Consider the following 16,066-nt stretch of genomic DNA (forward strand, 5'->3'; position numbering starts at 1 on the left):
TTTGCCTGTTACGAAGAAGCATAGCAGCCCTCACTGGTTTTATATCCTGTGGGGTATGGCTCCATGACTCAGCACTTCCTACGCCTGCCCCACCCCTGCTTCTGTTGTTCCCGCCTCTCCTGCCTACGAAATCTAGGGTCCAGCCAGGCCTGATTGCCATCAGCTGGGTCTGGAGGCGTGGCCTGGGGGGGAAGTCAGGGGACGGAGGCCTCGTTATCTCCTCCACCTGGCCTGCCTCTGGCTCCTGGAGCTGAGCCAGGAAAGCCGGTGCTCCCGAGGTAAGTCCTGATGGCCCTTCCCCCTCACTTTCCAAGTCACTTTCTGGCAGGGGGCCCGGCTCGGGGGACGCAGACACAACAGGTTTCGCCCCAACAGATTCAATCAGCACTGATATTCTTAAACCAAACAAAATTCCTATGTGGGTATGGCTTAGGCTCTAAATGTTTCCTTATTTTAAAGAGGGAGACAAACCATAGGATTGCAATTTTTATTTAACAAACAAGTGACAATACTAGAAAACACATTGATAACCAGTGCCTTAGCAGTGAATGTGGGTTCTAAAAAATGTTCATTCAGATAAATAGCTTGGTTAAGATTCTAAACCGTAAGTTTTATTCCTTCCAGGAATGCTGAAATGCTTGTGTTTACTGCTGTAACTGGAACTTGTACATAATATTATCAAATATAATCTGCAGTTTTGAAATCAATACTTATAAAAGCCTTAATTAACACTTATTAGTAGCCCCTTGCAAGTTTATTGCTTTGAGTTAAACACTCCTCCAGACAAACTTAGAGAAACTTAACACTAATTACAGAACCCATTCACTCCCTCATTCAATCTAGGTGTTAACACTGGAACCAAAATTATGAGATTTCTCAATAGATATTTTTAAGTGGTAAGTTAACAAAGAATTATCCCCTCCCCGTGACTTGAACTTGCAGACTTATTTAACAGTTCCACTTAGTGCCAGTAGAAGAGCAAAACATGAGAAACATTTCCCAGAATTTATAACCGATTTCTGTAAGAAGTTTATACAAAAAGAACTCTTCCTTACAGATAAAAATCACACCCTTGAGAAGAAGGCATACATCGTCATACTCTGAAAGAAGAAAGATACTCTTGCAGACTGAATGAGCAATATCCAGTATCTATGGATACCAGTGTGCAACAGCAGATTTTCTGTGACTCAGCAGTTCTTCAGAAATCTAATAGAATTCAGCATGGTTTACTAAATAAATGTGCACTGGTGATACTTGTGTCAGCTGAGCATTTAGCCCTTCCACGCCATCTATGCAGCATCAAGGGTCCTATCGAGATCACCATCTTCAGAATCATCATCATCATCTGAAGCTGCTGGAAGTACAGAATATAATCAGAAACTTTTTTTTTCAAGGACATTATTTTTAATGTGACACAACATCTCATTTTATAACGCATTTATATATCTTCATAATGGAGTGCTTCCCTAAACTAATACCTATGTACAACTTTAACTTAACATCTCTGAAATTTAAAATCAAAATACGCCTATGTATACTTATGCTAAAGTATACTGCTTTTAATAAGCAAATTAATGTAAAAGTATATCAAAACTTGTTTCTTTAATAAGCAATTTGAGGAAGGAAAAGTATAAAATTTAGAAAATTAAATAAAAAAATGTAAAGCAATTATCTTTAGGTACCATTTTAATAATTCTCAATGGGAGCCCACTAACGAAATTCTTGTACACCTTCTCACAACTATAACTCTATAAAAATTAGACACTTACTTGCCAACTGTCACAATAATGTTCTGCCCATCATTTCAATTTAACATATGTTAGGAACCTATAGGAATGGTTTGTTTTTTTTGTTTTGTTTTTTTACAGCTGCACAGGTTAAAAATGATAAAGGACCAGATTTTTATCAATGCAGTAAAGTGTTTCACATCATGTATGATTTTGCTTTGGTTTTAATATGGAAGTACAGATATATGAATGGCAATATATAAATAACTTCAGCAGGCATCTTCAGTACAAAAAGGCTAACAAGGGGTTTATTTTCCCAAAAAGAGTATGATTAAATTACATGGCTAAGATCATTATGAAATAAATGTGTTAAAGAGTAAAAGCCCTTTTAAAGCAAAGATCCAGATGTAGCTAGTGTAAATAAATGGCCAAAATCCAAAATGTCCTTAACAGGAAGCCTAAATTTGTAAATGAAGTAAATAATACCAAAGAAATAAATGATGTTTGTATTAAATACCTATATATGTATGAACAGAGAACAAGAAAACGATATCTCACCAAGAAAAACTTTTATGGACACAAATAATGTTCATTCACAGAATATAATTTTAGTTTCTTTTATCATCACCCTAGCCTATGTAATGGACAGGAGAATCTGTACGTGGGGCCTTTAGGCATAGAGATGTATATAGGAAAGAGACACACACAATCTTCTTGTACACACAATCTAAAGAGGCAGGAGAAAAATGGGTTGGCAGTAACAAGGGTTCATTACAACTGCTGTATCAGCAACCATGTTCTTAAATGGAACTACCTCAAACAGACATTACTCCATATTTTATTAAAAATATACATTCCCCAAAAGATAATTAGATTCCTATTAGAGACTATTCTTCAGAGATCTTCAGCTGAACAAAATCCCAATACCTACCTGAAAGCTAGTCTATGTTCACATGTTTGAGTCAGCAAGATCAGCCTTTCTTAAGTATAAAAAAACTGATCAAGACTTAACCAGGTTCTAGTAATTTCAGTGGATAGACTTTGTTTCTTTGATAAAATGATAAAATATTAAGTATATGCATATTATGATGAGTTTTGTTTAGTTTTGCTCTTCAAACTTTCCCAGAGAACAAAGTGCAGGGGATTTTGAAACAAGTAATTGGATTGCGTTTCCTCAGGAACCAGATTGAGTTCTTCAGGCGCCCTTACAATTTATTCTAATTCTATCTGAAAACTGCAGATCAACTAAGATATTTTGATACTTAATATTACATATAAGAACAGACTGTACTTTATCCCTTTTTAAACTTAGTAGTAAAATCACCTACTTTCAATATCATCCATGTGTGCCTGAAGAGTTCTTGCAAGATTAATAAACTGGAAGCAATGCAAAAAGACAGTTTTAAAAGATGCAAATCACCACAGGACCGTACACCATTAAAAATCCAATACCACAATTAAATTTTTCAAGAATTCCTCATTTCTCACCTGTACGTGGAAAGTCCCTACTGTCTCAAGAACACTTATCTTATGTAAAACATGTGAACTGGTGGATTATAAATGCATTTAGTCCCTCTAAAGTAGAGAAGATTGCATGCAGCAATGGGGAATGGCTATGACCCAGCGGTTCACTTATTACATTTTTCTGTTAAGAAATATAAGACTGCATGCAACTGAGTCAATGCTGCTATTTGGAAAATGGACTTAGAAAATTAAGATTAAAACAAATTTAATGGAAGGCAGCCTTTCCTTTATTTTCAGAAGGTCAATAAATCAGCCAATAAAATAGTTGCCAGATTACAGTAAAATAGCCAAAATATATTTTGCTTTGTTGTCTATCTGAGTATACTTTTTAAAGCAGGTGTTACCTTAGCTATGTAAAAAGTCAAAGAACCCTAAAGCAGAAAGACTGAGGTGTTAACCCAGCACTTGTCTAGCTACTCTCTGGCCATATTCCCTTCACTGCTTCGGTTTTAAATGGAACCCCTGACCTTCTTGAATGTCTTTTGGGGAGCTGTGCAGAACGTCAGGAAGAAGAGCAGAAAGCGCCCATTTGAAATTAGGCTCTTTTGGTTCTGGAGATATAATATTTGAAAGAGATGGAATGTGCTTTAATTGTAATAACAAACTGGTTCTATTACAGAAACAAGTCATATCCCTTACCCGGATACGTGTGTTGGCCTCACTTGTCGTTCCCAGCATATCTGAAAAGCGCTGTTCACACAAATGTAACAATACTACAAGATAAAGCCCAGAACTGATAAATTCATAGTCTGCCTGGAAAGAGAAGATATTAGAAGTCAAATATTCAAGCTTTCCAAAATATTTACTGTATTTTTATGATTATTTTCCTCTTGACTGCAGGGATACAATTACTTCAGACTTGGATCTGAACGTTCTTGAACATTTAAAGAAATAACTCCTGAAATCACACTTCCTGATGATTCTTCATTTCAATATACTGGCTAGCTCTCCATTCCAGTAATTATTGTGAGAAATCATTTTCAGTAAGGGGAAGGTTGAGATCCATAGAATTTATATCAACTGTTTTGAAATCCTTGTTGCTAAACAAACAATGCTTTTAATACCCAAAGTTCACAATCTGACATTCATGTTTAAATGGTTATAAAAAATGAGAACCGTATTAGATAATATACCGTATTTCAACTATTCAAACTGGAAAATTAATACTGTTTAGCATTTATGCAGCACTAGGCACATGAGAAATAAAATCCTATCATTTGGTTTATAAGAAAGTAATTAAGAAAGAAAAGAAAATATCTGGGGAACCAGTCAGAAAAAAACCTTGGATTCCAACTCTCCTACAGACTTTTTCCCAGTGGTCAACTGGGCAAAATAGTATAGGCTCAAATTTAGTAAATTTGTGTATTACACTGCAGTACTTTTTGGAAGGGAAAACCAATTGTCACTGCCAAAGAAACCCAGTGTCTTGAAAGATTTATGCATGTTCCTTAATCCCAAGGAGCCTTATTTCAGCAGTATTAGCAAATGAAAGTTCATTCTCACTTCTCATTTGTATCATTTTCAAATTCAAGTCTTTCAAAACCCCAGGCAAATGAATTTGAGAACACATAACACAGCACAAGCAAGTTTAAAGATTCTAGGACGTCCTTCATTCTCTGCACCTCTCTCACACATGCCCAAGAAAAAGCCACAGAAAGTCTCCTTAATAAATGGTATACAAATCAAATACAAATACCCCTTTCCAGTTCCCAGGGCTCATAGCAGGAGCCAGGGTTCAGATATTTGGAGCCCAGACACTCTAAAACCTATTAATAGCTTAACTGTATGTAGTAAGATTTTTTTTCATCAATGATTTGATTATGAATGGGAGGACAGATCTGGCCTTTATTGCTGCACCTGGATAGGGGAGGAATGGAGAATTCCCCGCTTAGAAATCTGCCCTTCAGAGTTTCAGGTTTTGTATCAACAGTTGCCTTTGAGTAGCAGCAAGACTCTATTCTATTGCATCAAGGGATGCTACTCCACAGAAAACCAAAAGTGATGCCTTCTTTGTACATGTAGGCCAGAGGGGTCAGTTGAGTAGGCTGCTTTCCATGCCAGTAGCAACTCCACTTTGCAAGACAGATCCAAGATAAACTGTTCACTTTCAGTGAAAATAACTGGATGTCTTGTGATCTGGAATCATTATAGGTTTTTGAATCCCGAGTAAGTAGATAGGACCCTAAGAATTTAGTTCCATTATTTCTCCATTTGTTGGTTCCCTACTTCACAGTTTAATAAGGTCTCCTGTGAGCTGGCAGAAGATTGAATCTGAGAAGTAATCAGTAATTCTCTCAGTGAGGGGCTGTTACTGACATCTCTGAAGATGCCCCTACTTAAAAAAATATTCATTTCATTCAACTGACTTAGACAATTATAGACCTGCTCCCAACCTTCCTCTTCTTAAAATAAGTGGTGACCTACAAATGCAAAACACCCTAGACTGAGGAAGCAGATTGTTTGGACTCTTGGCAATCAGAATTCAAGTTGGGCTACAACACGGAAATAGCACTGGTTGTCCTTGTAGATGATCTTTGAAGAGACTGGATTCAGGAGTACAACCCTCCCCTCTTCCTTGATCAGTCAGCAGCTTTTGATACTACTGACCATGGCATTCAGTTGAACTGTCTCCAAGGGACTGGAATAGAAGGCCCTATTTTGGAATAGTTTGCTCCTTCCTGAAAGCCCAGTTCCAATTGGGCTAGTAGGAGAGATCTGCCCACAGACCAGTTTTGTGGAGCGCCTCTCCCCGCTCTCCATTCCTTTTTGACATCTACCTGAAGTCATTGGAGGTAGTCCTCTGCAGGTTTGATATCCATATTCTGATCATACTGAAATATATGCCTCATTACATACAGTAGAAGTGCTGACCTGGTGACTAGAGATTATCAGGGTCTGTCTGGGGATGAATAGATTTCAACTGAATCCCTCCAAGATGGAATGGCTTTGAGTTTGGGGCCTGAATGATATCAAGGAGATACCATATTCGATTCTGAACAGGTTGTACTCCTTTGCAATTTGAGAGTCCTCCTAGACTTAGAGTTCCTGTTTGAGAAACAAGCAGCAGCTTTAGCTAGGAATATAGCTAATATAGCCACTTATGTTCTAGTCACTTCACATTTAAACCACTGAAATGCTACATGTGGCTGACTTTGAAGTATCCTAGAAGCTACAGCAGATGCAGAACACAGTGGCCCAAGCAGTGATAAGACATATATTATGTGACCACATAACTTTAGAAGTTGTACTAATTACCAAACGCAATCCAGGTGCTGAATTGAGTTCCTAGATGGCTATATACCTTATTATTTTTCCATATTTACTTGCTTACTCCAACCAGATCATATATAGTTCTTATAAGGTGTGTCCCTATGGAATTGTTACCCAAAAGGGCAAAGGATGCAGACATTTTCAATGGATGCTTCCACTCTTTGAAACTCTCTCCCAATAGGAATTCTATCAGCCTCATCCCTCCTATGTATCAGAAAAACTTTGAACTTCAGAATCAATTGTTCTATTTGCACAGGAGATCACCCTTTGACCAGGAAGTATGTTTGTTGGTATATAGTATTGGTATTTGTATATGTTGGTACTTACTTTTTTATTTCTATGCTTATATGTATATGGACTTTAAAAAAATGTTTTTATGCTTATATGTAAATGGAGTTTCAGCGGTGTGATGCCATAGTGATAAAAATGCTTGCCTCCCATTCAGAATGTTGAGAATTCAATCCTAGATAGCGGCAGATATTTCTCTCTTAGGGTGCAAAGAAAAAAAAATCTGCCGTGAACTCCAAGTGGCATCAGGAAGGGCATATGGCCAGCAAACGTTCAGCTCCATCTAGTCGTCCTGACTTTACCCAGAATTAAAGGATTACACAGTTGTAAAAAGGGAGGTTTTTTATGTGTATGAGGTTTCTTGAAGTATTTTACATGTTTATATTTTTAGCCATCTAAAAATGAAGAGTACAACATACAAACAACATCAATTGCCTGTCATAAATAGATTATTTCTTCCACAATTGGGAAAAAACCTATCCTGAGTCACAAGCATTGAACTGACACTTACCAAATTAGCCAAAATATACTAACTTGTTCATTTGCATGTGCTCTATGTAGTTCATGGATATCAAAATTGTCAAGATTGAGCTGAAGTTTTTCTTTACACAATTCACAGGTAGTTACATCTTCCAATGAAGAACCTGGGGAAGGGAATTTTATCTTTTATTTTATTTAGCCTTGACATTGAAAACATTCAGAAACAGCAATTATATTGAGAAAAGTACATCATTAAACAAAAAACTAAATTCACTATTATATATACAACTGTGATTCTAAGAGAAATATGCAAGAGTAGAGAAAATAGGATAACTATCTAAAATTCAAGCATCCCTGTTGATTGTTTTCACAGATTATGTATTAAGACAATATTATTTTTACAGTTAAGTTCAACAAGATAAAATAAACATTATAGCTGTCCATTCTATTGTGTTTCTATACCAAAATATGCATTTTTCAAAAAAAGATTTGCATCAAAATATGAATTTAACAGGTATTTCTAAACACATATAATCTCAGTATTTATATTTTTGTGTATTTCTAAATGAGTAAAATTCTAAATGTATTTTGAAATATTCTTGAATAAAAACTCTTGTTGAAACATGGTTGCTATTTTTGACTTCCTGCTGGCTTTCCCATTCATTTCACTTGTCAGAAGACAGCAAAGGTTGCAAATGGTAACCATATGATGCTTTGATGTCATAATCACAGCCAGGCGCTGAGCACCTGGACCACAATCAAGTGATCATGGGAACCCTGTGATGCCCAGAACATAGAACATAGAATAATACAGTTGGAAAGGATCTTAGAGGTCTTCAACTAACCCCTGTTCAAACAGGAGTCCCTATACCATTTCAAACAAATGGTTGTCCAGTCTCTTTTTGAAAACCTCCAGTAATGGAGCACCCATAACTTCTGAAGACAAGTTATCTGACTGCTCTAACTATTAAAAATGTTCTCCTTAGTTCTAGGTTGCTTCTCTCCTTGGTTAGTTTCCATCCATTGTTTTTGTCTTGACTTTTGGTCCTTTGGAAAAGTTTGAACTCCTTGTCTTTGTAGCAGCCCCTCAACTAGTGGAATACTACCTGGAAAAACTTATAAAACTATTCCTAACATCACACGCTCAAATGATTGCTGAATGAATGGTCATTAAGCAAGGATTGCCTATATTGCATCAAAACAATATTTGATTGTATGAGAAAGCTTCTTGACCACAACTGCTACTTGTTCTTCAAAAAGAAGCTGAATTCAAAGATATATCCACAAATTGCACATCAGTCCAAAAAAGAAAATGTAATTCCATTTAAGATTAAAGATGAAACATTCCCAGTCTAGGGGAGGAGAAAGTGGGGGTTCCAAAAACATACTACACCATTTAATTTTGTCCAAGTTACTTTAAAGTTTTTTCTCCACAAAGCACTCAGACACTGAGATATGACTTTGAAAGCATTGCTTAATCAATTTGGGGTCCAGATGTAGTCCCACCAGGCCCAAGGTTGACTCAGCCTTCCATCCTTTATAAGGTAGGTAAAATGAGGACCCAGATTGTTGGGGGGGCAATAAGTTGACTTTGTAAATATACAAATAGAATGAGACTGTTGCCTTACACACACACTATAAGCCGCCCTGAGTCTTCGGAGAAGGGCGGGATATAAATGTAAATTTTTTTTAAAAAAATTAAAATTTAAAACTAATAATTATACACAGATTGATGATATTAACTACAAACCAATGGATGACTTCATTCAGTAGCCTTACATAGATGTTTAATAGAAGGGATAAAAGAGTAGAGGCCAAGATAGCTCATAAATGAGGGGTCTTGGGCTCAAGCACTTCCTTTTTCCAAAGAGGAAGAAAGGAAGAGACACACTCAAGGCTGTGCATCCCACTGCATGCAGGGCAGAAGATTATTATTATTGATGAAATAAATAATCACTGAGATTTCAGAACCAAAATGCTTGCACTACTCCTGTTCTGGCCTACCAGAAATCATCAATAAGTACAATCAATGCTATCTCTACATTACAATTGAACTTGAAACCTGACTCTCTGAAGTCATAGCTCTACCACTTCCTCAACAAGTGAGAAAGAAAGACTGAACAAAAATTGTTCAGTATAGTTGGGTCCAGTAAAACTCTGAAGAGGGGGCATACCTCTGTCTCCTTCAAGGCAGTGGGGATCACTCCCTCCTCAGTGAAGATTATGGCATGAATCCAATTACTGTGACCTCCTGGGTAACTTTCACCAAGAGGAGGGACAGAGGTTTAATAAAGAAGCATTCAGGTTAACAGATAGAAGAAACCTGACCACCTCCTCAGGAGTTGTAGTTTCATACTTGTCCTACACAAAACTTTGCTTCTTTTACTGTCTTACCCAGTAAAAGTCCATCTCTGAGCAGATCTAAGCAACTTTTATCTGCTAGATCATGGGTGTCGAACTGGATTTCTTTGAGGCCGGATCAGCATTGTGGTTCCCCTCCATGGGAGAGGAGTGGGGGTGGGGGAGAACGGACAGGATGGAAGCCCCCTGCAGCACTTTGCCGGCCAAAACAGGCCACGCAGGGGCTTCGTGAGGCCTCCACATGGCCCCTTTTTGCCCAGCAGAGTACTGCAGAAAGCGGTGGAGGCTGAAAATGGGCCCCGTTTTGGCCAGCAGAGGCACTGTGGGCCAGTCCTTTGATATTTCCAGGCCAGCCCCACAGGCCAGATTTAAGCACCCTGGGGGCCTTGAGCTTGACATCCCTGTGCTAGATGCTTTCAGTATGCCCCATAAGAGCCCTGGAGAGGCAGCAAGTTGTCCCTCCCTGGCAGGGAACAGGTCACTTTAAATAGGCCTACCGAGCAGACATTTGGGGATTATTAAGAGCAAAAATTAACATTGCCATGATGCAATTCCTAATATGGACTCTTACTTGTACCAATAAAGGAGAATATTTGTCGCTCAGGGTTGAAATGAGGGGTCCTTGGTGCTCTCTGAGCTTGATTTGCTTTCTTTCAGACAATGATGTTGCATGCACTGATGTTGCCTAGTTTGGGTAATGAAACATCTGCAAGAAAACAACCAAGCTCAGAGAGCACAACGGACCCTCACTCTTACATGTATTCAGCCAGTTTCATTCATTTTCCAACTACACTTTAACAATCCCCTTTTGTGATCAACTTCCAAATTAGTCTATTCTTCCTGAATTGTGATCTTATAAATGAATTCTTACCTGAGTTAATCTTTGATTGTAGCCACTTCTTCATACAGTCCTGGTGAACATACTGCAGACTTCCAGCGCATTTACATGGCTCAATTAAGAGATTAGTGGCAGATGTAGAGGACATTTGACAAATCCTACATATGTCTTCTTCCTCTTCTTCTGAATCTTCTGAAAGAAGACTGAACAGAGGTGAGAAAATTTACTAAGTTGAATTAAATTGTTTGCATATTATGACATTAATCAGATACATCAGCATTCCCAAAATATTGTTTGTTGCAATAAGTGTTGGACTTGTCAAACGAAATTTATAATTAAAACATCATTTAAATGATAAAAATAGCTGTTTACCTCTCTTTAATTTTCTGAAGCTTTTCTGGGTCTCTTGAAGATGGTGTTTTAGATTTGTCACTATCTTGTCCATTAGACTGACTCCAACTTGATGGAATAATATCTACAGTTATCATAACATTGTCGGACAAGTTATTTCCCAAAGTTTGTGGCACTGCAAACCGAAAAAGAGACCCAGGAAACATTCCTGATATTCCTGAATTTCTTCTAGGAGGCACTGACTCTGACCCCGAAGCAACAGTCCCACTGGCTACTGTAGGTATCGATGGCCTCGGCCTGAGGGATTCCCTTTGTGCTTCAAGAGGTATATCCCCAGCAGATTCCCTTCTCCTAAAAAGATGCAGTGACCTAGGAGATGTTTCAGAGGTAGAGGTTCTTGCTGTTTCATCTCTTCCTTCTCTTCTCCTCCTTGAAAACAAAGGTGTACATCTGTTCCTCAAAGAAGATGACAGCCAGGAACCTGCATTTCTACTTTCAGAATTATGTCTGTAATTTCCAGGTTCTGACTCAGCACTATGATTTGGTGATATACCTGCCAAACCCCAGCGTCTTCTAAGGAAGCTAAATCCCTGAGGACCAGGATCAGGTGTTTGAGCTTCTGTACCTTCAGAAGTTGTAAGTGTGTTAGAAGTAGTAGCCTGGGCAGAAGCTTGAGCTCTTAGAACACTTATATCTCTAGAACCTAATGATCTTGAAGATGTCAAAGAATCTTGGCCAGACCTTCTTGGGAAAAAGGTGGAGGACATACTAGATGCCAAGCGAGATAGTAACTGCCTTGTTGAACGCCTTCCTTCAGTATCAGCAGAAGGCTCACTTAATGACCTTTGGGTTGGCAAAACTCCTTCAGAAAGGTTTGAAGTTCTGGTCCCATTTCTCATGGTATCATGGGTAAACTCTGGCTGTATATTCCTTTCAGAAGTCTCTACTTCTCTTGGGACATAGTTAGATCTTGAATTCCAGCTATGTTCTCTAGAGAGTAATGAAGATTCATGTTCAGAAGGCAACTGGCGGTTCATGGATGTGTTCAGCCTTAAAGAACTCAATGAGTTTTCCTTTGGTCTAGCTCCCTGTGCATATGAAGAAGCAGGTCTTTCCTGCAAATCTAAGAAGAATCAAAGAAAATTAAAATTAGACAATTAAGGAAATATACTTCTTAAAACATAGCTCTATCTGTGGAATCCTTGGTGATCTCTGAGCTTGGCTGTTAGGCTACATACATTGTTCTTCGACTATCTATGGTAGAGCTAGAGAAACTCAGCTTTCCCCATTCCTAGTCCAGCACCTTAACTGCTAGACAAAGCTGCCTTTCAATTGCCAAACAGCCCCTGCTGCTGAAATCTCAGCTTTTTGGTATGTGGGAGAGCGTCTTTTCTGGGGTTCCCAAGCAATGGACTTGCAACATTCTAAAGGGAGATGGATTTGGTCTTCATTTTCTCAGTATTTAGGAAAACAATATGTTATTTTGCAAACATCAATTATTAATTTATTTTAATTGCAGTAATGTTAAATTCATGTTTTACAGTTTCATCTTCGTTTCAATTGCTAAACTTTCCTAAACGTTTAGAGGAGCAGAGAAGCAAGGTATATTCGTTAACTATTCAGATTTTACTCTATTTGGTCTTTAAATAAAAATGAAAAAGAAAAAAGTTTTAAATAAATTTATGAATCATATATATTGTTAGTGTTTCAATTCTATAGTAAAGCTAGCTAAAAGCAGTTTACAATTAAAATGCCAGACATTTTTGGCTGTTTGAACTGGCTTAAAGTTCTGACAGTTACACTGTTTTTCATTAGCTGAAACTAGTTCTAAGAGTGATGAAAATTACTGGGCCAGTATGTTTTTTCTAACTGTTTTAATGTACAAAAAAGAAGGAAAAATAGAGAAAACCCACATAAAAGGAAGCAAGGAAAAAAGAATAGAAAAAAGGGAATAAACCCTTTTTACGTACAGGAAACCAGGTATATTTTTAAACATTCCATATATTACTGAGCAAGATCAGCCTAGAATACATTTCAGAATAATACAGGTAGTCCTTGACTTACAACAGCTCATTTAGGGACCATTCAAAGTTACAACAGCACTGAAAAAGTGACTTATAACTGTTTTTCAGAGTTACAACCTTTGCAGTATCCCCACCATCATGTGACCAAAATTCAGATGCTTGACAATTGGTTCATATTTATAATGGTCGCAGTGTCTGGGGGTCATGTGATCCTCTTTTGCAACCTTCTGACAAGCAAAGTCAATGGGAAGCCAGATTCACTAAATTATTGTCACTAATTTAACAATACAGTGATTCATTTAACAACTGTGGCAAGGTCGTAAACTGAGGACTACTTGTATGGGATTTTATCCCTGCAAATAGGGTATATATTTGAAATTGAATCTGCTTATTGGATGGGTTTTCATTTCCATTTGACCCAAAATATCTCACTGTGGTAAGATATTTGAGATCTACAATACAGACCAAAAGAGGAACAGGATTGTTCTAAACCTGGGAATTATAGACCAATTTCACTTTTAAATAATGATTATAAGATTTTTGTTAAAATAATAGTTAATAGATTAATGTTGATTCTGCAGCGAAGAATTCATAATGATCAATCTGGATTTATAAAAGGGAGACAGATGAAGAATAATGTTAGGCAGATTGTTAATTTACTGGAGTACTTAGAAAAGAAAATTTTTTATTCTAGCAGCATTTATTTTTCTCGATGCAGAGAAAGCTTTTGATCGATTGCATTGGAATTTTTTATTTAAATTAATAGAAAAGATGCAATTTGGAGATGGTTTTTTAAGAATAATTAGGGCAATTTATGGAGAGCAAACAGCACAGATTATAATCAATGGTAGCTTAACAGAACCTTTTAAGATTGCGAAAGGAACAAGACAGGGATGTCCTTTATCACCATTATTGTTTATTTTAACTCTAGAACCATTATTGGATAAAATACGAGAAGTAAAGGAGATAGAGGAATTAGAGTTAGACAGTATGAATATAAGTTAAGAGCTTTTGCAGATGATTTGGTGATTACTTTAACAAACCCTATAAATTCTAGTAAATCTTTGTTGGAAATAATTGATCAATATGGGAATGTCTCAGGGTTTAAGGTAAATCAGAAAAGACAAAAGTGATAATAAAAATATGGCCAGACAACAGAAAGAAAAACTAGAGGAAGTAACAGGATTTGAAATTGTAAAGAAGGTTAAGTACTTAGGGGTTTATATTACATCATCAAATGTGAAATTGTATAAGAATAACTATGAGGTTTTATGGCAAAAGTTCAGAAGGAGTTGATTGTTTGGAAAAATTGCAATTATCTTTGCTGGGAGAATTGCTGCTATTAAAATGAATGTTTTACCTAGATTTTTATTCCTCTTTCAGATGATACCAATAATTAAGAAAGATAAGAATCTTGAGGAATGGCAGAAGGAATTAACAAATTTATATGGGAAGGTAAAAAGCTAGGGTTAAAATGAAAATAATTCAAGATTCTCGGAAAGGGAGGTTTAAAATGCCTAATTTTAAATTATATTATGAAGCAGCTGCTCTCTCTGCAATAAGTGATTGGTTTAATTTAACAGAGGACAGAATTTTGAATATAGAAGGTTATGATTTGCTATATGGATGGCATGCATATTTAATTTATGACAAAAAGTGGATAAGGCCTTTAAAAATCATGTGCTAAGAACTGCTCTTCATGTGTTTGGAAAAATACTCTTATAAACTAAATTATAAGGTTCCTATATGGGCAAGTCCTAGACATACAATAGAAAATATAAACATAGAACAGAATCAGGAAATGATTACATATAAAGATCTTTTGTATACTGAAAGAGGTAATTTGCAGTTAAAATCTCTGCAAGTATTAAGAGAGGAAGGGAAAAATTATACTTGGTTTCAATATGAGCAACTACGTGCTAGATGGAAGGGAGATCAGAAAATTGGTATAGAGCAGAACGAGGGAAATTTGGTAAAGCAAATTAGAAATCAGTCTCAGGAGCATATAAAGAGATTGTATAATGTGTTACTTGAAATAGATTCTGAAAGGGACTTGGTAAAGGACTGTATGATAAAGTGGGCACAAAATTTTCAGGAGCCAATATTATTGGAAACTTGGGGAAAAATTTGGGTTAGAAATGTTAAATTCACGCAGGCACAGAATCTGAGGGAAAATTTTTATAAAATGTTTTATAGATGGCATCTAGATCCTAAAAAATTATCGTGTATGTATCCAGATATGCAAGCAAAATGTTGGAGATGTAATTGTGATGACGCTACATATTTTCACATTTGGTGGACTTGTAAGGACATAAAGGCCTTTTGGATAAAAATTTGGTGGATTTTACAAAATGTTTTGAAAAAGAAGATAAAGTTCCTGCTGCAATTTTTCTTGTTGGGAATTATTACGGATTGTACAGTAATTGAGACTAAATTGATTTTAAATCTAATAACTGCAGCAAGATTACTAATAGGACAATATTGGAAGAAAAAAGAAGTACCAACAATAGAAGAATGGATATTGAAAGTTGCCAATTTGGCTGAGATGGCGAAGATATCAGCCTTTTTGAAAGACAATACGCAAGAAAGATACTTAAAGGAATGGAAAAAATGGATTGACTATATTCAACGTAGATATCAGACTAAGAGTTATCAGACTGGTTTTGAATGATTATGATGTATTATTTTTGATTGTTTTGGGGAAGTTAGGAATTGATGATTGTAGGGTATAATTAAGTTGGGATGAAAATTTTTAGCATATGTTTGTTTTATTTTTAACTATACCTTGTGCCCGTTCCGGGAAGTCGGGGGGGGGAGGGGGGTTGTGAAGGGAGGGGAGAGGAGGGGGGGAAAGGGGGAAAAATTTTTTGTAAAACTTTTTGAATAAAAAAAAAAGGAGATCTACAATACAGGACTATATTCTTTATCTATTACACCAAGTAAAACCCCTGAATGAAAAGATGACATATCCAGATATTCTTCCACTGATGGTTCAGAAGTTAAAATTTAGTATACAAAAAGAGACTAAATCTTTTTTCTTTTTCCAACGTATTAAAATTTCGTGGATGCTCCAGATATTACTAAGTTAATTGTTGCAGGATTATGTGAATTAAACAGGTAAAAATCTTAAATAACTTTTTAAAAAATCTACTATTTACAATGGGCCTTGGAGGTGGAGTTCCTGTATTATGATTTCTGAACAT

The 16,066-nt window shown here is 36.6% G+C and overlaps 1 protein-coding gene across 7 annotated transcripts in view; it reads right to left on the minus strand.

The window, feature by feature from the left end:
* Positions 1 to 473: 473 nt before the first annotated feature.
* Positions 474 to 16,066, minus strand: part of MARCHF7 (membrane associated ring-CH-type finger 7) — a 31,049-nt gene continuing 15,456 nt past the window's right edge. For 4 of the 7 annotated variants that reach the window (XM_058191946.1, XM_058191918.1, XM_058191937.1 and 1 more), the window contains 6 exons: positions 10,861 to 11,962; positions 10,522 to 10,691; positions 7,344 to 7,453; positions 3,891 to 4,004; positions 3,056 to 3,104; positions 474 to 1,354 (listed from right to left, as the gene is read on the minus strand). In XM_058191946.1, the coding sequence (XP_058047929.1) occupies positions 1,290 to 1,354; positions 3,056 to 3,104; positions 3,891 to 4,004; positions 7,344 to 7,453; positions 10,522 to 10,691; positions 10,861 to 11,962 (1,610 nt within the window). In that variant the 3' untranslated portion in view covers positions 474 to 1,289. The remainder of the gene's footprint in view (positions 1,355 to 3,055; positions 3,105 to 3,890; positions 4,005 to 7,343; positions 7,454 to 10,521; positions 10,692 to 10,860; positions 11,963 to 16,066) is intronic. The other 3 variants (XM_058191952.1, XM_058191927.1, XM_058191909.1) reach the window with 1 other exon arrangement.

Source organism: Ahaetulla prasina, chromosome 1 (genome assembly GCF_028640845.1).
Source record: "Ahaetulla prasina isolate Xishuangbanna chromosome 1, ASM2864084v1, whole genome shotgun sequence".
Lineage (NCBI taxonomy): Eukaryota > Metazoa > Chordata > Lepidosauria > Squamata > Colubridae > Ahaetulla > Ahaetulla prasina.